Consider the following 24,962-nt stretch of genomic DNA (forward strand, 5'->3'; position numbering starts at 1 on the left):
AAATCTGGGTGAAAGGGGGAGGAAGGAAGGGCAGTCGGGGTTACAGCATCTGTCTTCTCAAGTGACCCTTCCGCATGCTGAGGCCCTGCTTTTCAGACAGTAGCTGAACACCTGCCGGCCAATGGGAAGCTGCGAATAAACTCATTTTGCTTCGCTTGTGTGTGCAGCTTTGCTTAACTTATTAAACTGCCCTTAGCTCATTCCATGAGTTTTGAGCTTTTGCTTTTCTGATCCTCGCCCCTGTTCCGGTGGCGGGGAATGAGGAAGCGGCTGTGTGGGTGCTCAGATGCTGGCCAGGGCCACCCTACCACAGCCTTCCTCCTAGTAAATGTGGAGAGTCACCTGTTTGGCTAGTTTGGGATTAAATGAAGAGTAAGCTATACTCCATTGACCATCAGTGAAATCTCTTCTGTCTACAAAGAGAGCCTAGGTTGTGGTCTAGCTTGGACACAGCCTCTTAAACAGTAGACACCTACGTGGCCTCAGAGGAATCTGACTGTCAAGCCTGTCTCAACGCCCTGAGAGCTGAAGGGAAAATGTGGTCTACTGCCTATTAGACACTAACTGATCATGTAACGCATGTTTTTAAAAAATCTCTGATATAGCTAAGTACAACTTAAAATCTGATTGTGAGATGAGCAGCTTCATTACACGCAGCAATACAGCAGTTGCAGTACGCTGGGCCGCAGCCAGGCCTTCTGAGGGCAGTGTGTTCAGTGCCATAGGGGAGATGCACAAGGTCAAAGTTTTCAGGCAAAATTTTCTGGATGTACGTGACAGAAAAAGGGAAGGTAATGCCAGTTGTAGGCTGTGTGCAAATGGAAAAATAAGCACACCTCTAATATTGTTAGTCTTCACTTCAGCACTAGCTAAATGCTTTTGATCATTACGTGCAAGTGGTGAATGCACCACTGGTGTCTTTGTGACAACAGGTGAGATGACATTATGCTGACAGGGGCTGCAACAAGCCAGAGTATCATGCTGTCATCGGATCACAACATTTTGAAAATATTACTACTTTTTAAAATTTCTGTATGTACATGAGTCACCACTCACTCCACTTCTGAAGAAGACCTGAGTGAAATCCAACCAATTGCTTTTAAGCTGTACTGTCTGACCCTAACAGATGAGTTTCCACTTCTGTATTTGTAATATTAGTAAGAGTTCTTCTATATTTGTAATATTTGTGAGAGTTCTTCTGTATTTTAGAGTTGTTGTCACTGTTACCACAGTAGCTTCTACATGCCCTGGTCAGATTCATGGTGCCATGTTCTTAAGTCATCTGACATCAAATACTAAGATCTCAGAGCAGGGACAGAATCTGATCTATTCTATTCTTCTCTCCCACACTCTCCACTTATTTGCTGATGAAAAATTGTCTCAATACAATGAAAGGGTTTGCCACAGTATGCTTTCCTACTAGGATCTAAAGCACTGCTGTAAGATCCTTATACATCAATAAAGCAAAGGTCACACAAGGATTAGTTTCACATAGAGTGGTAAATTCAAAACTTAATCAAATCCACAGTTTGGCTTTGCCCACAAAAATCCCACCATCTGTTATGTTAGAAGAACGCTTAGGGAAACTGCATAAGATACGCTCTTCTAGAGGGATGTTTGCTGAACCTAAACCAGAAAGTCACTTTGGAACTGACGCAGAATGAAAATCACAGCATCAGGCATGAGTCCCACTGTATATAAACCCCAAGCATGGGACCTACGAATTGTGTGGCAACAGCCTCAGCTGCAGGACCTCCGCATATCTGAACTATCTTGGCCATTTTCTGCAATAAGGCAGAGCAACTACTGGGTGACAAGAGTTCTTGTTCAGGTAAAGGATCTCTTCTGGCACTGGGAAGAATTCCCTGCTCCTTATTTCCTCTCCATCCATCTTATCAGCATTGCAGCTTCAATTCACTGACAAAGGCTACTTGTGCCTATAATAAAACAGCATGGATGATTCCAAACCAGCAGACTCTCTCCTCAGGATGTGACCCACTGAATTCCAGAGGAGATGTTCTGTCTCTGTGCTGGCAGTTCAGGGACAGCAAATGCAAGGCTCACCCACAGGGATCGTCCAAGAGTCCACGGTTCAGAGGGGCAAAAGTCTCTTTAAAGGCAATAAGTGGAAGAAGAAGATGCAACTGCCTTTGGGGAGGTTTACATCTGTCACTTTTTCCATTTTGCAAAGCCGCAAAGAAAATGGTGTAGGTGGACGGCTGAAGACTGCTCTTCTCAAAGGCTTCCTCCTGAAATGGGTGCCTACGCTCTAATACTGACTAAGCCTCAGGGCTTTGCTTCTGATCTAATTAGATAATGATACTGCAATACAAAAGGAGAGGTTAATCTTGACTATATCTTCAATCTGCTTCCCTTGTGTGCAGTTGTAAACACCCTGGAAGCATTTGGAGTCACTTCTTCCTATATGTTGTAGTATCAGTACTTGCACAGAATGGCTACAAATGTGGTTAATTAGAGGAGCTAAGAAAAAAGGAGACAGGAGAGACAATCTTTTAAAACGCATTGGGCAATTCATTCAAATCCTGAGGTGTATCAGTGCCAGTGTGGCCAGCAAACAAGATGATGACAACACAGCTTTTACCACTCCTATCCCATTCCCCTCATCCCTGTCAAGAAACACCACAGAGCACTCCCGCTCCCACCTCTGAGATTTGTCCAGTGCCAAGGGTATGCAATATGGATCCTCTCGAGCCTGGCCACAACCATACACACCCACCGTGTGCACAGAGCTGCTTCTGGGAAATGCCCTTGATCTGCAGATCTTGGGTGCTGTTATTTGACCTTCCCGGTGCAGCCAAGTGACTTTTCTAGCCCCTAAGAAAATCAGCCAGAAGAACACCTCCACCAGATTCCTGTTCTTTGCACCACTCTCTCAGTGGCTCTTGCAAATCAAAGAACATGTTCCCATTAGTTTACATAAAACCTTGGCATTTTCCTTCTGCTCCCCAAGATACGCACTCCTTCCAGTTTTCTGTCACCAGCAAACCACTATTCAAATGAACAGAAGCAGCACACACATTTATCTGGCACATGAGCATACTCTCCTCTATACCCAGCAGGAAAGTGAGTTGCAATAACGCTCAGATTAATAAAAAGAAAATTCAGGCAACAATGGCAGCAGTTATAAACAGGCAAAATTTACCAAACATGTATGAATTGGACCCACCATTGATTTACATGAGAATTCCAAGCCATTCTTTCTTACAGCTTCTAAGGAAAACAAGAACAAAACACAAGCAACCTGATTACAAGAGAAATGACTGAGAACAGAAAATTACTCAACTTATGTAATGTAATAAGCCCCTTTTGAAAAGCATCAGCAAAATGCTATCTTTTCTTTATACCATTATTTCCACCACTGGCATTCAGGTGGATAAAACAGCTTCCATTTTACAGTCATTCTTCCTGCTATTTTAGCTTGTTATGCTGTTAATCCAGTAGCAATAGACTTGAACCACTTCTAAGCAACCGATATTCTTTTGCTTTTCATTTAAAAAAAAAAAATCAGGTTGTTGCTGCTTTTCTATAATTATATCATCTTGTCACTAAAAAGGAGGAGGAATATATATCTCTATAAAAATGTTATCTTCAAAATATTTGTTATAGTGATACACAGCCAGTTTTGGTACATAAATAAATACACCTGAGTGTGTGGGTGTATGTCCATATATACACATATATGAAAACAGACATAATATATACATCTACATATACTCACACTCTTATATCTACACATATCTATATATTAGTTGTATCTCTACATATACATTACATTGAACACATTTATCTATAAATATGAAAATAAAGGCAATGCAGATACAATAGACTCATAGATTACTAAAAAGAAAGTTTAGAAATCTTGGTAGAAAGCAATACATTACTCCTTGCACTCTGAAGAGGGGGCCTTTGATGCTCTGGGACATGCCTATATTGGATGATGTCTGCTGGCATATTTCCGCCACCATATAAACATTTCTTGTACTCTCTCATTTGTAACGCTGAGTATCTAGATGGACAGAAGTTGGAATCCAAGTCGGGACAAGTTTTCTTAGGTTAAAACTGTGGGTGATGGGAGGGAGTAGGAAGAAGAAGGGCTTTGCTTTACTATGCTGGTAGTCAAAATCCCTAATTTGGCCCGAAAAGCATATTGTTTCACATTCAACACTCTGACATTTCATATGAACTGCATTAGCTTCTCTGGTTTTTAGAACACAGTTTTAGCACTAAACCATACTAATGACTGAAAAAAAGTGTCATTTAGGTAGTAGGCCACACTCTTCCTTCAGCAAGCTTTACTCATTTCAGTTAATGTATCTCAGGGAGGAATTTGGCCCAAAATGTTCTATCACAGGCAACACTCCTGGCAGACTGTCAATACCTAAACCTTGGAGAAGCTCTATCCATTATGCCATTGTGGTTATTTCAAGGTTCACTTGGCCCTGTACTTTGATAGGACAAACATCTGAGCTGGATCTCAGGTTGGCTTTGAAGTTAGTTTTATTTATTGCACAATGTGTTCACTTTTTGCCCCAACTCCCTTTGCTTGGGGAGTTTATTTTTACTGCCTGTCAATAAGAATTACGCACTGAGTGTCAAAATGCCACAGCCATGCCCTGTATGGGAAGGCCTGCTTTATTTTTATCTACTTGTTTTGTTTTTATAATGCATAAATGGCATATTTAGAGTATATGGTATTCAGGAAGATGATGCTAGTGCTTCTGTTTGGAGGATAAAGAGTAAAAATGTTAAGTGTTATGAATATTCTGGAGTTTCATCTTTCTTTTAGTGTCCCTAGGTGTCATACTACTACTGGACAAGACACAATAATTCTCTGTGAACACCTAGTCTTACAGTAATCCTAGGCTTCATGGAACTGTGGCTACTTCAGGTAATGTATTTCTCCTTGAGGTTTACATCACCATTTTCCCGGACAAGAAATCAAATAGTCAACCTTCTTCAGGAATGTCTGTGAAGCTCCTCTGAATGTTTTTAATACAGTTGCTCACACACACAGTCATAATTCAGACTTTAAGACAGAAGTACCTGATTTATTATAATCATAATTGATAGCAGCTCAATTCCCTGTTTGCAGTTACTCAAAACTTGCCTGAAACTTTCACATGTGAGGGTAAAAATGTGCCAGTCTGAGTTCCACTTCAATGATGATTTACATCGCAGGGAACTTTCCATGGGCTTAAACAACAGACTGGCCAGGCACATTATTTCACTTATTTTTAAACAGAAAGCTTAGAACAACCAAATCAGCCAAGAAGGTCTAAAAATGGTCTTTGCTCAGTTATGTGATCACAGAGACCAAGGCGAGGCTCAGAGGAACAACCCTACAAACCCACCCAGTGCAAACGCAGCCCCTTGATTTGGCCGCTCTAAAGACACTCAGAGGAAAAGGACAGGACCCCTGTTCCTGGAGGAAAACTCACCAAGATGTGTCGACAGGGAAACTCTCTCCCTGGAATGCCGTGCAAGCAAGAGGGGGTGGTGGTCTGAAAGGGAATAGGACTTACCATGTCATTCAGGGAGAACAGAGGTTTGGGATGGTGTAAAACCAGCTGTGGGTGAGTATGGGAACTACAGAGAGAGAGAAATAAAGACTTATCTCCAGACGTTTAGGGGAATTGCCAAAGGCAGGGAAAGGGATGGATCAAGGACTGAGGAGGAACAAGCCTGAGAAAACAGATGGAAAAAACAGATTAAAGGGACTAGAAGCATGTGAACAGGCAGCTGGTCAGTACCATCTATCTGGCCAGTCCCTGCCCCTGATCACCACAGTCCAACCTTTACTCCTTTGAAACACTACTCCCAACTACCCACCGTGTGAATGCACCCCCAACTGCGAGCCCAGTGCGTGAACGCCAGCAAGTATCACAATGACTCACTGCTGGAGTGAGAGGCTGCAGACCTGAGGGCTTGTTGGTCCTCTCCAGTTTTTGGCACCTGGACCTGAGTCTGGGCCAGTGATGGGAATAACAGACTGTCCAAAACCCACTGGTGGAGAGACCTGCCTTGTGTGCCTGTGCGACCCCCAAGCAACTGCGGGAAGGAGGGGCTGTGAGCCATCGGTGGTGGCCAGGTTTGCACAAGTGCCACCTGTGTTTAGGTGGTGCCATAAAGGCATTTCTGTGCTTGTGCTGGTCCGTATGGCTGGCTGAGTGTATGGCACGAATGGACGTGCATGTGCCTATTGGGAATATGTGCCCTGCCTCATTACTAACTACAGACCTGTAAATTCAGAACCGTGGTTGCTAAGCACCAACTGGGCTGGGGCAAGAGGAATTCATGTGGGTCCTGAAGCCCCACCAGATTTGGCTACTGCCAACAGTCTTGTTTTACAATCACCACAATTAGAAACTCTTGCTAATTTCTTGTGAGGAACTTGCAGTTCTGATTACAAACCAGACCTCATCCAACCAGTTTTCAGAAAGGTCTCTGATGCAGCATTTGCATGCTTAATATTTATTTACTGTCAATTGGCTCCTCAGGGGCAATTTCTCCTTCAGATAATTCTCCAAGATTCAGAGTCAAAACCAAAACTTTTCATGGTCAGCTGTGCACAGATGCACCCCTCTGCATTTTTTCTTGTCTTTCTAACTCATATTTCAATAGTGGCAGCACATGACCTTCGCTTCTCTGAGTGCAGAGGGAGGAGGAACACAGTCCCAGACAGCCACCGACAGGCTCCACCTTCATAAGACTCAGAGAGTTATTTTAGATAGTCAGGCCTTGATATTCATATTCAGTAAGCTGGCTGAAGCTTGTGGCTTTTTGACCCAGAAAAAATAACTCTAATAGCAAATATTTACCTTCAATCTCCTTCCTTTTAATTTTGTACCCATTTACCAATTCTAGTCCCGTCATGCTGGTGCTATTAGAGTGCTTAATTTCCAAAGGACTTCAGGTAATAACTGGATCATGACTAAAAAAATTTTACTAGCCATGTTCTGTGGGTGCAGCCTCATCCACTTGACTGCTTCTACAAGCACAAAATAGATGCAATAGGGCACAATTCAACTCCATTGCTTAACGAGAGTATTAAAACCTTCAGATTTTTCTTTTCTTCTTCAAACTTCCTATTAACTAGGTGCATCACTTCATTTGAAATCCCTTTCTTTTGTTTGGCATAAAAGCCTACCGTCTGAAGATCAGCAAGAGACAGAGCAGAGGTCTCCTTCTCATTTACCGTGGAACCTGACCACTGCATGTTCTGTCTTCTCCTCTCTCCTGCAGATGTACTGCAGTTATGAACAATATTTGTTATTATTCTAAACATGCAAAGCAGGAAGAAATATGATTCGTATACAAAAGGTGTAGGCTGTAGATACTAGATGAGAAGACGGTAACGTATCTTGTAAAGCCAAGGTCCCTGCCATTTATTTCTCTTTGGAACAGAAACGTTGATGAAAAATTATCAAACAAACAAGTGGTTAACTCAGTTCAACTATTATGTAATTCCACACAGTTCTTTCTAATAAGAATGTGGACTGTTTCATCCCTATCCTCTCTGAAGAGAATTAAGTCTTCAGAGTGCGTCTATGTCTCTCACTGAAATCAGCAAAGTCTAAATGAACTGTAAATGAGAATACAAGCCTAACAACAACAAAAAAGTCCAATCAGGAAACGCAGTTACGAAGGTTCCCGCACTGTGACTCAAGACACATTGCAGCATGCGTCTCCAAACACACTAACTCCTAAACAGGGTTATTTTGTCCTCATTCCAGAGACACACAGCACTAGTCCTTCTGTATTTTATACTAACATTACATTCTGTATCAAATACTCATTCTAAAATCTTCTTTTCTAAGAATCAAAGTATCCAAAGGCCAAATTAAACTCCAAAGTCTGCACTAAAGGATATAATTCACAAGGGAGCCATCTTCAAATATCTGAATCATCACAAATGGGATATTTCAACAGGTCTCCTGATAATTCCTGGTTCAGGAAACCTCTGAGCTGCAAGCTGCAGGATCCCAGGGAAATGCTGCTACAAACCTGCCTGCCCTTGAACTCTTCCCCAAGCATTCAGCTCTAGCTGCTGTCAGAGAAGGGACACCAGGCCAGGTGGACCTTCCCTGACTTCATATAATGGCAAGCTGACCTAAACTCACAGCTTACTTTTGTCAAAAAGTCAGTCTTACATTAGACATGTATCCTTACGCACCTCAAGAGTGTGCAAGTCCCAGAGGTCCTGGGGCTAAGGCCTGGCCCTTTTGGATAATGTATTCAGGTTTTGCCTCAAGCACATTCATCCTGAGACCCAGCACCAACCCCTCAGTTTGCAGTGCTTCAATTTTAAATCTAAATCAATTCACTCCTGTGTGCTAAACTATTATGTTAATTTTGCTGGGATTCTCCTTGCATTTTGTTTGGAGTAAGTCTTGAGATCTTAATTTTAATAGTAAGACCAAATACTGTTTTCTAATAGAGGATAAAGGTAGCCAGGTTGTGAATTACAATACAGTTGAGTATTCCTTGTGAGGATCTGCCACATTTTGAGTAGTATCATGTTCCCTGAACTCTCTCTTCCCAAAGCCAGCCAGTTTACCTACAAGAACAATGATACAGGGAAGTGTGAAGCAATGATTTTCTTAGAGAATACAGAGCTGAACTCTCAGATATTAAATCCCCTGAGAACAAAAGACCTGACTTAGTAAGCAGGTAAGTTTAGACCCTATGAGCCTCCAGAAGGCACCTTCCAAAATGACATGACACAAGCAAAAATGGGCCCCCACAGCAGTTTCACTCTTGAGCTAGCTTCTATTCTCAGTTGCTTTTGTGATTCCTCTTGCGTTTTACTGAGGGTATGCAGAACCCTCATCAACCATGTGATGGCTGAAGCCTCCAATTGCAAAATGACTCTTGCTTCATCTTCTTTCAGACTTCAGATGTATCTTCAGACTATGGAACTAATTCTGCTTTGAAACGTGAAAAAAGTACACCCATATGACAATGCATGTTGTCTCCACCTCCTCAACACCTCAAGCAAGAGATAACTGTGTATGGGCAGAGGACAGCAAAGCATTTCATCAAATCCCACTCAGTGTACAGAAAGTTGCAGTGGAGTTACAGCCAGCCGCCAACACAGGCCTACTGTGAGATGGAAACAGTGGAGACCAGAGCTCAAGCTCCCGACAAGTCATCATCACCACTGCCATCACCACTTCCCTGGAATATACATTCTGGAATGTTTTAATTGGTTATCGCTCTCAAACTTCCTTCCTCGGCCACAAGTTTTCATAACAGAAAAATAGGTTCTACTCACACAAAGTCTCAGTGGCCAAAACTCATTGAGTCAAACTCAGATATATTTCCAAAAAAAGCTCCAGGTACAAAAATAAATCAAAACAAACCCACAACAAGAACAACGGGTTCCACATGGAGGAAAATAAGTAATGCTGAAGTAAGGTCATACTCAGGTGGCAAACAGAAAAGTCAGACAAAGGGGCTGATCAAGACTTGTCTCAAATAACCTCTATTTTATACAATCCATGCAACAGGATGCTAAGAAGAGTTATGTATCACTTAATAAAATTCTGTGAAGTACTCCAGTAACAGCAACTACTTGGTATATTTCTACCATCTGGAGACAGCATAAGTGGTAAAACTGCATGGATTTTATCAAGATTGAACTACACATTTAGAAATCCTCTGTTAAAAATTATGTTTCATTTTCATTCATTTCACTAACATTTTAAGTCACTGAAAAAGAATCAACAAAATATTTGCTTAAAGAGCTTTTTCCTAGCATCACAGTTCATTTCAACCAGCTTAATTTGTTTATTCTTTCTAACATATGGATCTCAATTTGCATACATCCTGCTCTCCAAGATGAAAACACGCTCTCAGACAAAGCGGGCAAAAACGGACAAAAACAATACAAGCCATCTGTCAGAGAAAGACACACACACAAAAAAAGGAACAACAAAAAAAAAAGAACAAAAAAAAAAAATCCCCGCATCACAAAAAACCCCAAACTCTTTCGCAAAGGAGGTTTTCGCTCTTTACTGTTCTGTATCTTTTCCTCCCATCTTAGCAACAGCGCCTGGAGCAGCCAACCAGCGCCGGGGCGGCGAGGCGAGAGCATCCTCGCCGGGTTACCTCCGTGCATCGCCCGCCAGTAACCGCGCCAGGCCAGCCCCAGCTGAGCAGCCGCACCGCTACCGCAGTGCACCTGCTGGGGACCAAGACAGGCTTTTTTTTTTTTCCGACTCTTCCAGCAAGGATTAGCAAATAATTTAGGGCAAATCCTCCCCTCCCCGGCTCCCCCTCCTCTTTTTCATTTGGGTCTTTGGATACCTCCCAGTGGGGGGCGGGGGGGGTGAAAGCTCGTAAATGAAGTCGCAGAAAGGATGCAGCAAAAAATGGCTAACTAAATAAAAATAAACAGGTCTGTCCAAGTGCACGTACCAGAACTAATTCGTAATAGAGCACCAAAGCAAATCAGCGGAACCCAGCCTGTTTAAATCTCTGCTGACGATTTGACAGAGGGTAAAGTTTTCGTCTTATGCAGAGATCAGTATTTACATAATATACAGACCTCCCAGCTGAAGTGTATTAACAGGTATCTAGCTGTTCTGACGACACTGTCACGGATTGTGATGGACAATTTTCTCATTTCATGAATATCAGGCAACCTGCCAAAGACTCCGTGTTTCCCCATCGGACATGATGGAGCCATCCGGAATAAGCACAGTCCTTCATTCCCCTCCTTCCATTCCTGCCCTTTAATGTGCTGAATCTCCAAGCCATGAAGCAACAACCTTGTGAAAAAAGACAGCACCTCTCTGGCTGGTTGTTTCCACAGAGTCTGAGCCACTAGAACAAACCCAAAATAACAGAAAAATCACATTTTCTACAGAGCACAAATTTCTGTATAGCTACTAAACCGCTCCATAAAAATACCTGGACACATTTTGACTGGCTGGAGACCGTTCCTCAGAGGTTACTAAAGACCAAATCCTACCAGAACTTACACTCAAACACAGCACAAATGAGTCATTAGAGTCCTAAAAATAACACCAGAGAAATTTCCAACTAAAAAGTTGCCTAATTAACCATGAATACTGACAAGTAAGAGAGAAAAAAAGTAATCCCTGAGTTATTGTGGAGCTTTGAAATCAAATTTTTTAGTACTTCTTCCTGGATGCACTCAAGTTATGTGAGAACAATATTTCCATTTCCCTCCTACATTGTAACACAAACACCTAGAAACAATTGGACGAATGTCCTTTGGTGGCTATACAGAATGTATATATCTTTTCAAAGTAAAGCTCAATGAATTTGACCAAGACAGAAGGCTCCAAAGTACTTTTTGTGCCCTCTTCATATTTGGGACTATCCACATTTTTATTCCCAAACCACTCTTCTATTCAGATTACTTTAATGTGCTTTTAACAAAAACGGCAGAAACCTAAGGCACTGACTTTGTCCAAAATCCTCTTGCAAACAGTTTTCAGGCAGTCCCAGCATAAAAACCTACACACCTATAACTCTCGTATAAACTGGTAATACCAATATATGTTTCCATGGTTTGCATTTCAAACTGCAGTTTAAACAGTTCAGAAGCCAAGATAAGATCCACTTCCAGATCTCCTTCTCAACGCTTAGACAAATGGCTTTGTGACAAGACACTGAAATTTTGGCCACAGTTTGTTCTGAGCTCTGTGGATCTCACTTTTCGTCATTTAAGAAGCCCACACTGGACCTAATGGAGGACTCTCCTCTTTTTCTCCCCCTTGAAGCAACCCAGCTCTCTCTTCCTATAAAAAAGGAGAAGGTATTTTCAGACTAAACGGCCCCATTATTTCTTTGTGTGCTCAAGTTTCCTTTCTCTATAATAGCTTTGCCGGTCCATCTTAATCTTACAACACGGTCTCTCCTCCAGCAGTCCTGCAGCTCCCTCACGCGAACCCGGAACCTTGCAGACCAGCAGCAGACCCTGGGCACGTGCTTGGACAAAGGCTGGGCTCACAGACCAAGACACGTTTTTGGTTCTGGAAGATCCTTACCCTCACAAATTCCGAATTAAGTCACTTATCAATCTCTTTCCTTCAAAACTGAAGAAACAGTTGATTCTACCAGTTGACAAATTCCCTAAAAGCTTGCTTAGGAAAATCCAAAGTCATCTGAGCCCTTCTGAAACTTTTACCTCTCTAATCTTTTACCAAATTCCCACGTTGGTAAGAACTCCTACGGAACAGAGTGGGTCAGATAGAGCTGTCTTGATCAAGGACTCACCTGCTAGATTCCTTCCTTGTAATACCACCGACTTCAAGAAGAATTATACCATGAATGAATCAGGTCCAGCCTCATGCCAATCTTTGCTATGAATTTGATAAAACCTCATTTAAATGAGTAGAACAGCATTTATCATATAAATCTGAGAATGAAAATGCCTTTCCTTATTTTTAAAGAGAAAAAGAGATTTAATAGATAAATTGGGCATTTTAAGGCTGACACAAATCAATGAAAAATTCTAATTTAAAGTCTAGAATGGCTTATTCAGCTTCTTTGTTGTTGACAAGCAATGCAAATTCACATTTCTTTGTGCTTTTAATAACAAGTAAATGATGTTACATACCATGAGTTTCACTATCTGAACAATACAGCTAAGTACAGAACACAATAGCAGCATTACTAATTATTCCTCCTTTTGTTAATTTAGAGCCTAACCTTAACATTACTTTGCAATATCATCTTTATTGAAGGTAGTACATTTTTTTTGTTGCTCTTTATTTGAATTTCTCTCCAACATGCTGGCACAAACTGTTTTTGCAAGGAAACTATACTTCTACCTTGGTGATCCATGAAAACTTGGTGAACCCATGAAAAGTTTTAACTAATTCATTATAGTCACAGAGAAAGAAATAGAAATAGCAGGTTTTTTTCCAAGGTCCATTCTAGAACAGAAACACCATTAATTTAAAAGGCACATTTTCATACCAGCATCCCTTATTGCTTATTGCCATGACCAGCACCAAAGAACAAGGTGAACCAAGAGACATCTCCCATTTTATTATTTTTTTTCAGCTTGTGAATGCAAGTTTATTGGTTTTAAATCAGTTGCATTTTCTACACTGGACTTTGTACCTTCAGGAATATATTTTCTGCTATCTTCTCATAAAAAGACAAATTTAAAAATTTCACATCACAGCAATGACAGATCCTTTGAGCACAGGGAACCCACAAGGAGCGTAGAGCTAAAATATCCACCAGTGTTCCAAGACACAATATTGCCCTTTGGTTGAGCAGAAACAGATTGCAGAAACCCATTGCAAAGTCCCCATTTCCCATTAGAGGAGAAACCAGTAAGAGGCATTCAGAATGGTTTTACGTGTAATGTATTCATCTACAAGCCCTTCAGTTTCAAATACAGATATCCCAAATTGCCAACAAACAACTATGTTGCGGAACCACTAAAACAATTCCAGGAATCTGGCAGTTCAGTCCTTACCTTTATTTGAGACAATTCAGTTTTCTATTTCTCTAATGGAAAACCTTTTTTATTAAAGCAAATACATTGGGTCAGTCCCTGGAGTAGGGAATATGGCTGGGAGGAAAGTTTGTTTATAGAAGGTTTCTATACCTGGCAAGCGATTCACTGAATCATAGAGGCGTTGCTGGGAAGGGACCTTTGGAGGTTGCCTTGTCCAGCCTTCTGCTCAAAGCAAGACGATCACCAACACAAGATGGGGTCACCTGTGGCTCTGCCCAGCCAAATCTACACCTGCTGGCATGGAGCAAGCACACTGTCTCTGTGTGACCTGGTCCCAGCACTGCACCAACCTCCTGGTGAACGGACATTTCCCAATGTTCACCGTAAGCCACCTAACCTGCAATATGTAGCTATTGGCTCTTGTCTATCAGCTGGCACTACTGACAGAAGCTTGGCTCCGCTGCCTTTATACCTGCCCTCTAGGTAGTTGTACACCAGAATAAGATCATCCCCCAGCTTCCCCTTCACTGGACCAAACAAGCTCGGCTTCCTCAGCCTCTCTTTGTAGATTCCCTGACCAGTTTTTACTTCCGACAGACCCTTTCCAGCTTCCCAATATCTCTGTTGATCTGGAGAGCCCCAAACTGGATACAATATTCCAGTTGTGCTCTCACCAATGTCAAGAAGGATAACTACTTGCCTCCATCTGGCCATGTCCTCCAAAGGTAGCTCATTATATGGTTTACCGTACTCACAGCGAGAACACACTTTGGCTCATACTCAGCTTGGCATCGACTGTAAACCCTCCCAAGTCTTCTTTAGATCCTTGGCTAGCAGAAGAGTGCCAAGACCAGCTGGCAGCCAGCATGCCCCATGGCCACCCACAGGCTGTCCTCAGTGGTCCCAGGAAAGACAGATGGTGCAAGACCAGGTGAGCAGGAGAGAATCTATCTGCTCACAGATAGTCAGAAAAGTTTCATCTCCTCTTTCAAATCTAAGTATAGTGACACAGCCATAGCCAGTCATGCCCTAGAGCTAAACACCACAACCAGTCCTTTTCAGCAGCAGGACAGCTTGTCAGGATGTGCCATTTTGTTCAAGCCGAGTCACTCAGACATGTCAGCAAATGTGGACAGAGGTTTTTGGTCTAGAACCCCTTCATCATTTTTGGCCAGTAAGAAAGAAATCCAGTTAAGAACTTCAAGTTTTAAAATCTTACATGAGACACTATGGCATAGTTCCATTTCTTGGTGAAAAAAAACATCTTCAATGTTTGAGTTTGTTCTGATAAGATAAAAAAATAATTTTGAATGTAAGAAAGTTGCTGCCAAACCAAGTTGTTCTCCTATGGACAGTACAGACACATGCAATTTTAATAAAGAATGAAAAGAAGGCAGGTATGTGCCCATACAGTTTTGATGTTAAAAAACCCATTAAAGCCTCAAGTTTCCACATTCTTCTACAAATGAATAACTGTATGCACAGGCTGCCCACATACAGTAGCGCTTCCATGGCCACAGCTCCAGTGTTTTTCATACCACACGTTTTTAGACTACTAAAGCCTTAGTGTTGTGATAATGACACAATTTCCAGACAGCGGCAATGTACTTTGTGAAACAAATTCAAGTGGAACCTTTAAGCCAGTGGATTTACAGACTCAGAGCAAGTGCAAGTACCAAGTATGGCTCAAGTGACTGGCGCATTGGCAGGGACTTATCTCTTAAAAAGAACTAAAGCACACAACCATACCAATTTACATTACTAAGAGAGAATTCCTTGAGGAAGGGCAGTTATATCATTTAGTACACGAAATTCTCCTGAAGATTTCAGTATTTTCTCTTGGGCTTGCTTCTTTTCACTAGCTGGAATTTACTGCACGACCTAGTTTCCCTTTCAGAGATAACTAGTTACACACACACACACAAAACAAAAACTCTCTAGGAAACACATGGCTACACAAAGCAGATGAAGGTATAAAAAGAACAAATGCAAAACAGAGGAAAAAGGACAGAGCCACCTTACACCCACCTTTCAGAACTGGAATAGATCGAGAACATAAGAAGAGAGCTAAATGTGCCCTCCTTACTCCCAACAGTAAATCAGCACCAGAAGAATTGTCTCAGAACCAGCTGTAACTGTATTGTGAGAGGAAAGCCGTAACTTCTCACTTGAGATTCATCCAGTATCTGTATCGTTTTGGTGTGCCCTGTGTCGTAGGCTTTGAACTCTTTAATGTGTATTACTAGCAAAGTGGCTAGCAAGAGCATCCTGGTCCTTGACTAAACCTCAGGATTCTGTCCTAGCAATAGCCAGTGGTTTCACCAGTTAAAAGAAACGGTAAGCTTCCAGAGACCCATTGTGGAACACCAGGAGACACGGACAGACTGACATTCCTATGGCTCACAGCATTTATTTCCAAACACAGTGTTTTAAGAGAACAATTTTTATCCTGGTTTCAAATGCCTTCTGAAATTCTGAGATGCTGGCTGTCCCCCCCACCTCCATCTTTAAACTACTGCATGCTCTACCCACCCTCCACAATAAACTGTAGACATGCAAGATCACAGGACAGATATTTGGCAGCACATAAATACTATATTTACTTCAGGTACTTCAGAATTGGGAGGCAAAAATAAGCAGTTGTATGAACTACTGCAGCTACAGCTTCTTGGATTGCAAAGGGGCCGTACACCCCTGTGCATCAGGCTCCATGAGAGTTCCACAGTGCCAGCTGGGAGGCAGTGGGTATACCAAGAAGCCAAGCAAAAAGTCACTGTGAAAACACGCTCCCTTTACTCATTTTGCTTTGCCATCCACAACAGACTCATTTTACCTATCATGACTGCCCACATGGGCAATAGCGTTTCTACGTTAGCCAAAACATTAAGTTTTCCTCACCTTTCTTCCTCCACCATGGCCCTTCTTGGACAGAGTATGACAGTTCTTTAAACTCAATATTCACAGCTGGTCTGCGGGGTAGGTAGGAGAAACGATGAGCTTCTGTCAGAGTATTGTCCACCTTCTTTAAACGTCCATTCATCAGTCGAATGTCTTGGTTATCTGTGCTGTTTGACACCACTTCATCCACCGAAACACACACTGACTTTGGCTCAGCCATGGTACAAGCAGAATTGCTGCCGTTCTAGAGGAAAAAAGTTGGAGAATAGAAAAAGTTCACAGACTTCAGTTTACAAATATGTTTCAAAACCTTCTGCATTAGAATCATTATTTAAATAACACAAGAATCCTGCACAGTAATGCACTGAAAGGTGAAAGAGGAAACAAAGAAAACAATCTTTTGTTTGTTCTGCCAGCATCTTGACAGAAGAGGCAAAAAAGCTCTTGCACTTGCTGCACACAAAGGGCAGTTCCTTTAGCACCAGTATCCCCTCAAAGGGTATATACACATCAATATCTTCAGAACAGAGTAGCTCTTGCACCAGATTAATACAACATTTATAAGTTCAGTTCCCATTGTATTTGGTTTCTCACACACTCAAAGAATTTGTTTCTAGTCACTCTGATTCCAGAGCTTGTATTGGGACAGAGCCGAAGGGGGAAGGGAGCTAGCTGAACTATCATTTGTGCAGACATTTCAAAAGACAACCACTCAAAATGTCTAAGAGCTCTTACTCCTTTGGATTAGAATATACTTCTGTAAATGTGAAAATGCACAAGTTATACTTCTGTATATTTTGAAATGTACTGCTTTGTGTGTCTTATTTGCTCCTGCACTAATAGTTCTTGAGACTCTGCATCCTGGAACAGTACAATGTCTTTCCTAGAGGTCTTTTAGGAAAGCACAGCACTTTCCAACCAAAATCCTTGCACGCTCTACTTGTTTGACAGTGATCCCTAATGGAAATCTTATCAGCTACATAAACATACTAAACCCTGGTCCAATACTTGCACTGTTGACACTGTAAGGTCACTGCTCTATGCTTACTCATACCTCTTACTACCCTTTGCCTATCGCAGCACTCAGTGCAATTCCACTTGGCATTTTTTTGACTGAATCTCTTTCCCCTCTTTTCCTGGCCATGACAATGGCCTGCCACTTCGCTTTTTCTTCTTTTTTATTTTGCACACAGAATCTGAACTTTTTCCGTTCCTTTTACCTGCATGGGCACCTTACACCAATATCAACAGGATGTATATAAGGCCAGAAGTAAAACAATTGTGAACTTTCTTCAGCTAAACAGAATTTTGAACAGTTCAGAGGCTGTTTGTCATCATTTGTTGTTTGGAGCATGTCATAAGCAGGGCCTATCATCTGCACAGTTGTCCATTAGAAAATTTAGTATTTTTTAATGCTGATCAGTATTGGAAAATACTTTTATAGCTGGCTTATGAGCTAGGCCTTCCATGCTGTGACATCTGCCCGACAATCCACATGTTCCCAAAGGTATCTCTTGGGCAGCATATGTGCTGCACTACTTTTCAAGGCATTGGTAGTGAACACCCCCCAAATGAAGAGCTGCAGGTCATGCCACTGTCTTCCCCTACTTGTCCTCCAATGAGACCAAGAAGCCACATTGCCTCCTTTTCACTGTGCTATTTTCGCCTTCTCTGTCATGGTCAGTGGTCTTCCCATTTATGGTATAAAAGCAGTGCTGCTTAGAACAGCCACTTGTCATGAATGCTGATGAAAAAAACATTTAAAAAGAACAGTCTTACATAACCACTGATGAAAAATATTAAAAATACAGTCCTACATAACCACTTTAGAGCTAGTGTCTTCACATTCTCTATGCACAAGTCTCAAGTTCTTGATGTAAAAATCAGCTCTGCTTACCACATTTACTCAAGTAAGAGATTTTAATTGTGCGCTCAACTTACTCAAAGGTCAGGTATCCAGTAACACTTACTCCTAACTTCTTAAATAGTTGACTGTAATGGCATGTAATTTGAACATAACAAGAGTAACGTAAAACGTCTTAGAACTGAACAGTAAAAGTAGGGAAACCTCCCTCTTCCCTAAAAAATAAGAGAAGGTGAGGGAACAATACCCTTTCCTGAATGTTTTCAAGGATTGCTTTGGCACTCATAAGCTGTTTGGTTTGGAGGAACAATTGAGAACCTTCGCACATCAGAGGAAATGTCCAAAAACTAAGACTCAATGAGCAGGTCACCTTGAGTGTTCAAGAGACAGTCAGAGCTTCTTTGGTTTAGAACAATTCGAAAAGAAACATCCTTTGGACCAGGTCCTTGTCTCTGCCTACTTAATCATCTCTGAGTATGAAGCCAGAGGCTTTTGTTCCTGGGTCATTAAGCATGCCACTTCAACCACCTAGCAGACCGAAATGTCTTTTCTCAGCAGAGGGTGACAGAGTCCTGCCAGCTCTCCATCACACGCCTGCCTCCTCCAGGGACCACCTGCTTGGGCAGGGATCCCTTTCCCTGAGCACTTGGGGTGGTGGAAACATCTCCCAGCTGCGGGATCACCTCTGCGTGGTGGCCAAGTGCTGTGGTTACGACTGGCATAGCTTTAGCCTGTGTGACTGCTCCTTGAACACACCTGAACTCTGTTCGCACATCCACCAACCCACCGCTCGTTTCTCCACTGACACAGCAGTGCGCAGGTACCGCCCTGCACTCCCAACCCGTGCCAATCAGACATGAAGCGGGTATGTTCTCAAGGACCGTGCTCGCGTCTTACTTGCTTCCCTACAGTTTCTCACATAGTTTTATTCCTCCCGTGAGGAGCCGGACCGCTCCCAGGCGCTCCCCTGGCGCGGCAGCAAACGCCCGGCCGTCCCCACCAGCAGGACGGTCCCACCGGCTCTGCCCGCTCCGTGCCCAGCCGCCTCCCGCCCCTCTGCCGCCCGCCCGGCTGTTATGCAAAGGTGACGGTCTCTCCGTAAATCTGTTTTGAAAAGGACGGGGCGCAGCGGCGCAGGGAGCATGCTCGGAGCCGCCGCTAATCCCCCGGCCTTAGCTACAGCCCAGAGGTAACCAGCGGTCAAGCTCCGCCGTGCGCCGCCGGCCCCTCGCACAGCCCGCCGGCCGTGGCGGTGCTGCCCCGCACCCGGTACCCGGCACCCCCCGGCGGGACGCAGCCCCGGGCCGGTCGCCCTGCTCCGGTTCTCCCCCAGGGAGAGCGGGAAGGAGCCCTGTGGAGCCCTCGTTCCGTGTGTCCCCCCGCCCCAGCCCCGCACTTCGCCCGCACCGGCCGCGCAGCATCCCCCGCCCGCCCCTCGCCGCGGCCCCGCGGAGGGCGGCAGGGAGGGCAGGGCGCCCCTTACCAAAGCGGTGCCCAGGGAGAAAGCCGCCATCAGACATGCCATGTGCCCCGCTGCCCGCCCGGCTGCTGGCAACGCCTGCCGCCCCGCTCCGCCGGCACCGCGCCGAGCCCCCGAGTGCCGCCTCTCCGCCCGGACTGGCGGCGGGCGGGCGGGCGGGCGGGGAGGGAGCGGCCTCCCGCCGCGCTGGGGCCGCCTCCGCCCCGGCCCGCTGCGGGAAGCACTGCCCCCGCCGTGGGGCTGCGGGGAGCCGGCTCGCAGGGGCGTCCCTGCGCCGTGGGGAGGCGTGGGCAGCGTGTCCCCGCTGCGGGCAGCAGGTCGTCCCGCGGGTGGCTGTGGCTTTGCTGAAACCCGCGGCAGACGCTTCTCCAGGGGACGGGGGACCGAGGGTCGCTGGCTGGGACATAACTGGGGAGGGCTGCGGGGCATTGCCTCCTAATGAGCTCCTGGGGGGGACGCAAGATGACGTTCCTTGAGGAAAGAGGGAATCGAAGCACCATCGAGTTTAGCACCAAAGTGCCATTCCACTCACAGGAAGAGATGACTCTTCTGGCCCTGGGACTCGCATGCCACTGACTTATAAGCTGGGCAAGCTGTTGTGGTTCAGAAATGGAGAGAAACGAAGGTGGTCACCAAGTTTCCATCTCTGTTCATTTTTTCCTCTAATTGAAGACCTGCACTTCAGCGAGGTCCTGCAAAGATGGGGCCTGAACCATGCACTTGCCCATGAAGTGCAATGGGTGGTGGTCACGTGCCATTAGGGTTGTGTAGGTGCTGCTGACTTGAATCTAGATCCACGACTAGCTTCTGAGTTAGATTCATTAGCCGTGCTACCTGGTGGCAGAAGGTTCTTCCCAATCAGTTCACAAAGAAGCCAGATACTGAAAGACCCACCAGTTAATTAGCCATGCTACATGGTGGCAGAAGGCTCTACCCAACCAATTCACCAAGAAGCCAGATAGTGGAACACCCACTAACCATCTGAAGTGCCCCTGAAGTTATGTACTCCCTGGGCCTGTTTAATGCGCATGATGAGGCTCCATCTCTATTCCTCCGGAAGCAGCAGGAAGAACGAAAGGGAGGCTAAATTACAGCAGGGGTCTGAGAATTGAATTCAAAGCATCTACCAATGTTATATGTACGAGTTCATAATCTGTGAGGAATCTTCTAACCAGAGAGCTTGCCGTAACACTTGGTGCTCACGTAGCATTGTAGAGACACAGAGGTAATCTTCACAAAGCCCCTGGAAGGTAGGTATTTTACCCTTGCTGAGCTGTGAAGGGGTGTTTACTGCAGGCAGCACAGGCCTGCGGGGAGGGAACTGCTGCACAAAACATCTGTGCTGGGTCAGATGGGGGCTCGTCTCCTGCAGTACCCTCCCTCCTGACGGCAGCTGGGAGATGGATGCTCAAAGAAGAGCTTAAGCACAAGGCTAGCTTGTATCAAATCTCTCCCCGATACTCTCCCAGCCTACAGCTGGTTTTGGCTCAAGGACTTCCTGACGTAGTTGTCGCCCCTGAATGTGCTGCTAACCCTCGGTAGATATGTCTTCCATGAGAGAAGACTGCCCCTTGGAAATGTGAACTTTTACCATCTACTGCATCCAGTTGCCAAGGAACAGAGCATGGAGACTCACTGAGCTTGACCTTGGATTCAGTCTGTAGATGTTGCAGCAAATTTGCTTGTAACTCATGTATTGAGAAGGAAATGCCTACCTGCTGTGGAATACCAGGCCAAACATGGATGGGCCCATCTAGTAGTCCTCATTGAAGGCTTCAACTGTGTTTGAGAAGAAATTTGAAATACAATTATCTCCTAATATTATAAACAAGGAAAAATTATGAAGCGTTCTTCCACTGAGAGTCCAGGGTTTTAATTAACTCGATTTGGAGCATGTGTCTATCAGGGTAAAAGAAGCTGCATAGAGACATAATGTATTTAACTGTGAGGAGGGACAAAACACAGAGAGAGCAGGAGATACCCTGACCTTAGTGAATGTGCGATACAGACCCAGCGGAGTGCTTATTCTCCTCTGTTTTACCTTCTTAAAGGCTCCGGAAGAAGCAAGAAAAACAACATAAAGGCTGTAACAAAACTTAAATTTACAGTACTGAAATCTGCTGCACAAACAGAAGTTTTAGCTCCGTCTGTAAGCAGCTTACGGTGCTAAGGGCTGGACTGCACCTTTCAGGAACCAGTTCTTGGCAGGAAAGCCAAGCACCGCTCCTGTCACTTTCTCCAGGAGTTTTTCCTGAGCAAGAGTACATTATTAGATGCCAAGGAACTTTGGTTTGTGTTGGTTTTTTTTTTTCACAGTGGCTGCAGTATCAGTATCTAAGGGAGCTTCTTGTAGAGACTGAGACATAAAACAGGTTTCTCAGAAACTAAGTTCTATTTGGTATCTGTTTTGATATCACACAGGGAAAAAAAATTATTACATAAGATGAAGCATGCTAAAAATAGCAGTCTCCTGCATTCCTACATTCCCTCATTAACTCTTCCATTAACTTTACAGGTGATCCCCTGGTCCCTGCAGACAAAAGATCATGAACACAATGCTGTGGGGAAAGGAAAAAAAAAAAGAAAAAAGAAAAAAAAGAAACGAAAGAAAGAAAAGAAAAAAAAGAGAGATACAAAACTGTGCTAAAAAAAATCCAGGACAAAAAAAAGGGAAGCTACAAATGAAGGTGAGGACAAGCAGACAGGGACAGAACTCTGACTCCTAAAATAGATGAGGAAATAGTAGTCGCTTCCAGGGTTTACAGCAGGGTAAGCATTACAGACTGGTGCAACCCACAGGAAATAAAAAGGACATTGCAAGCACAAATGCACTGGGAAGGGCAGGGCAAAGGGGAAACATACCAACAGCAGGAGAGGGCAGATCTACAGCACAGCCACGGGAGGAGCTTTAGTGTGGTACTGATAGTTCTGGTGTCTCTGTAGAAGAACTAGTTCATGTATAGAAGCACTATAGCCTGGGGAAATACAAAGGCCAGCATGGACTTAACTGCTGAGATACAACATGTAGGAGAAGTTAAACTGAGATGTGTGAAAGTGTCAGATGCGAAAAAGAAAGTCTAATTCTAAAAGGCAAAATGTTTTAGATGGAGTTTTAATTTTTAAAGTAACTTGGATTTAACTATTTGCGACTTGCTGTTAATTTGAACTGGTCTGGGTGGGAATTCTGTGCAAAAGTTTTAAGGAGTTTTTGAGAAAAATGCCATTTTTTAAAGAAAAAAATTCTAAAAAAAAAAAATTGGGGGTTTTTGTTTCAGAATTATGTTTCTAAGTCCACCTAAAAAGTCAAAAGAGCTGAGAGCACAAAGAAATATATTCCGCTGTGAAATACTCACAGAATTGTTGACCTAAATAAAAACCCAACAATAACAGCTTACCCTAGATGGAGTGTCACTTTGCCATTTGAAAATATACACTCTTTTGGATGGTTTCTGAAGTATGTTTTCTCTCATCTTATGCCCTACCCCAATTATTTCTGTAGGTTTAGTGAAATAAGACTGACAAGAATATTGGTAGATTTGAACAGCCTAAAGATGAAGTTGAGAAAAAACTTATGGTCCAATCCTGAGAAAGGCTGAGAGACTGGGTTTCTGCCAGCTAGTAGCCATGAGTCTTCACTCTAAAAAATATATATATATATTCATATAGAGAGAGAGAGGAAAGAAAAGCATAGTGGGGAAAAAAAAATCCAAGTCTTAACTGGAATAAAATTATTTTAACTAAAGCAAAATTGTTCTCTAAGTTCCCATGTATTAGGACTTGAAAGACATCAATATGTGTATTACTTTCAGGTGATACATCAAACAAACCAACAACAACATATCAAACTTTCCTTTAGTACAAGGAAATTACTAGCAGCTTTGCACCCAGTCTCCAACTAAAAAGATTATTCTAGTACTTTTTGGCAGTGAGCTGGTAATTTGAAGAAGCATCTTACTAAAATACAGTAAAGCCCTGGCTTAGACCACATTTTTCTTCTCCCTTCCTATTGCTCCCCTTCCATGTTTATTGGAACAACAGTCATAACCCATCTCAATTTTGTCCTGTCTTTATGTATGTGACATTAATACTTCCCTAACTGTACTGGAAATATTCACATAGTGCTATATGAGAAAAATGTGATCAGTCAGTTTAAACAGATCTGCCTTCAGATCTGTTTAATATTGAAGACCATAATCAGTCATTCCTTTCAGGTTAGGTATACTCTGTATAATGGGTGGGATTCATCTCTAATTTTAGCTGCCTAGAAAATTAGTATCTAAGCTAGTCATGCAGATGCTCTTTCAGTCAGTGGAGAGAAATGGGCATCCCGAAAAGAAAATTCAGTCTTTCTTTCTTAAATATGTACCTCAATTTGAGCTGGATTCTGGATCCATCTTGGCTTCCCTATCAACTGGAGAAGGCTCCCAAAACTGAACTAGCTAGAGACAGACACCACCTAAGTTGTGTTTTTACACCACTTTTGTCTTTAACTAACATTTCCAGGAATAACACAAGAGGTTTCACATGTTTATTTTACATGAGATTTTGTCAGTATTTTTATGTCTGGTACTCAAATGTCTCTCTTCTGAGATCCACAGGCAAGAAATTCAAGAGCAAAACATCAACCTATTTCTGACCGGTTTTAGCTGCAAATCGCTTCTATGGCTATTTCTATTGTACTTATGGGAATCAGTAGGGTGTACAGTGCTCACTTTGATGCAAGGGGGTTATTTGTCTGAGTGTTTTGGCTCAAGCAAACTGAGGGGGGATAACACTGGAAGGAAGTAACAGTGGGTGCAATAGATTAGGAGATGGTGCAGGAGATGGTGGTCCATTAGTCTGTATCTAAGTAGCCCTCAGTTGCCATAGCCAGATAATCCAAAGACATGCAAGGGGAGAGCAAGAAAACACGTCATTTTTCCTGCTTGAACAAATAGAGTTATTTTGTCAAAGATTGGGCATAATATATATGAACTCACTACTTTCATTTTATGTCAACATAGGACGCTCACAGCAAATTTACTTTCCCTCCGTTATCATGAGAGGAGAAATAGCAAATTTTTCTGTCACCTGTACATCATTCTGGAAACAGAGAAGGGCTCTTGGGAAAAAATCCCCAGCACAGAGGCTATTTCAGACATATCTCTGCATTCCTGCAGTGCATTCTTCTTCAAATCATACTGCCCTCATTATAACCAGACATGCGGACACAGTGATCAGACTAATGGCTGGAAATCACCACTAAGAGCAGC

General features: G+C 43.3%; 1 protein-coding gene across 1 annotated transcript in view; it reads right to left on the reverse strand.

The window, feature by feature from the left end:
- ABCG1 (ATP binding cassette subfamily G member 1) overlaps positions 1–19,831 on the reverse strand; it is a 57,914-nt gene extending 38,083 nt beyond the window's left edge. Inside the window, exons 1-2 of the mRNA XM_065630458.1 lie at positions 19,714–19,831; positions 16,367–16,610 (exon numbers count right to left, since the gene is read on the reverse strand). Of these exons, the coding sequence (XP_065486530.1) occupies positions 16,367–16,610; positions 19,714–19,755 (286 nt within the window). The 5' untranslated portion in view covers positions 19,756–19,831. The remainder of the gene's footprint in view (positions 1–16,366; positions 16,611–19,713) is intronic.
- Between the last annotated feature and the right edge of the window lie 5,131 nt (positions 19,832–24,962).

This window comes from Caloenas nicobarica, chromosome 1 (assembly GCF_036013445.1).
Source record: "Caloenas nicobarica isolate bCalNic1 chromosome 1, bCalNic1.hap1, whole genome shotgun sequence".
Classification (NCBI taxonomy): Eukaryota; Metazoa; Chordata; class Aves; order Columbiformes; family Columbidae; genus Caloenas; species Caloenas nicobarica.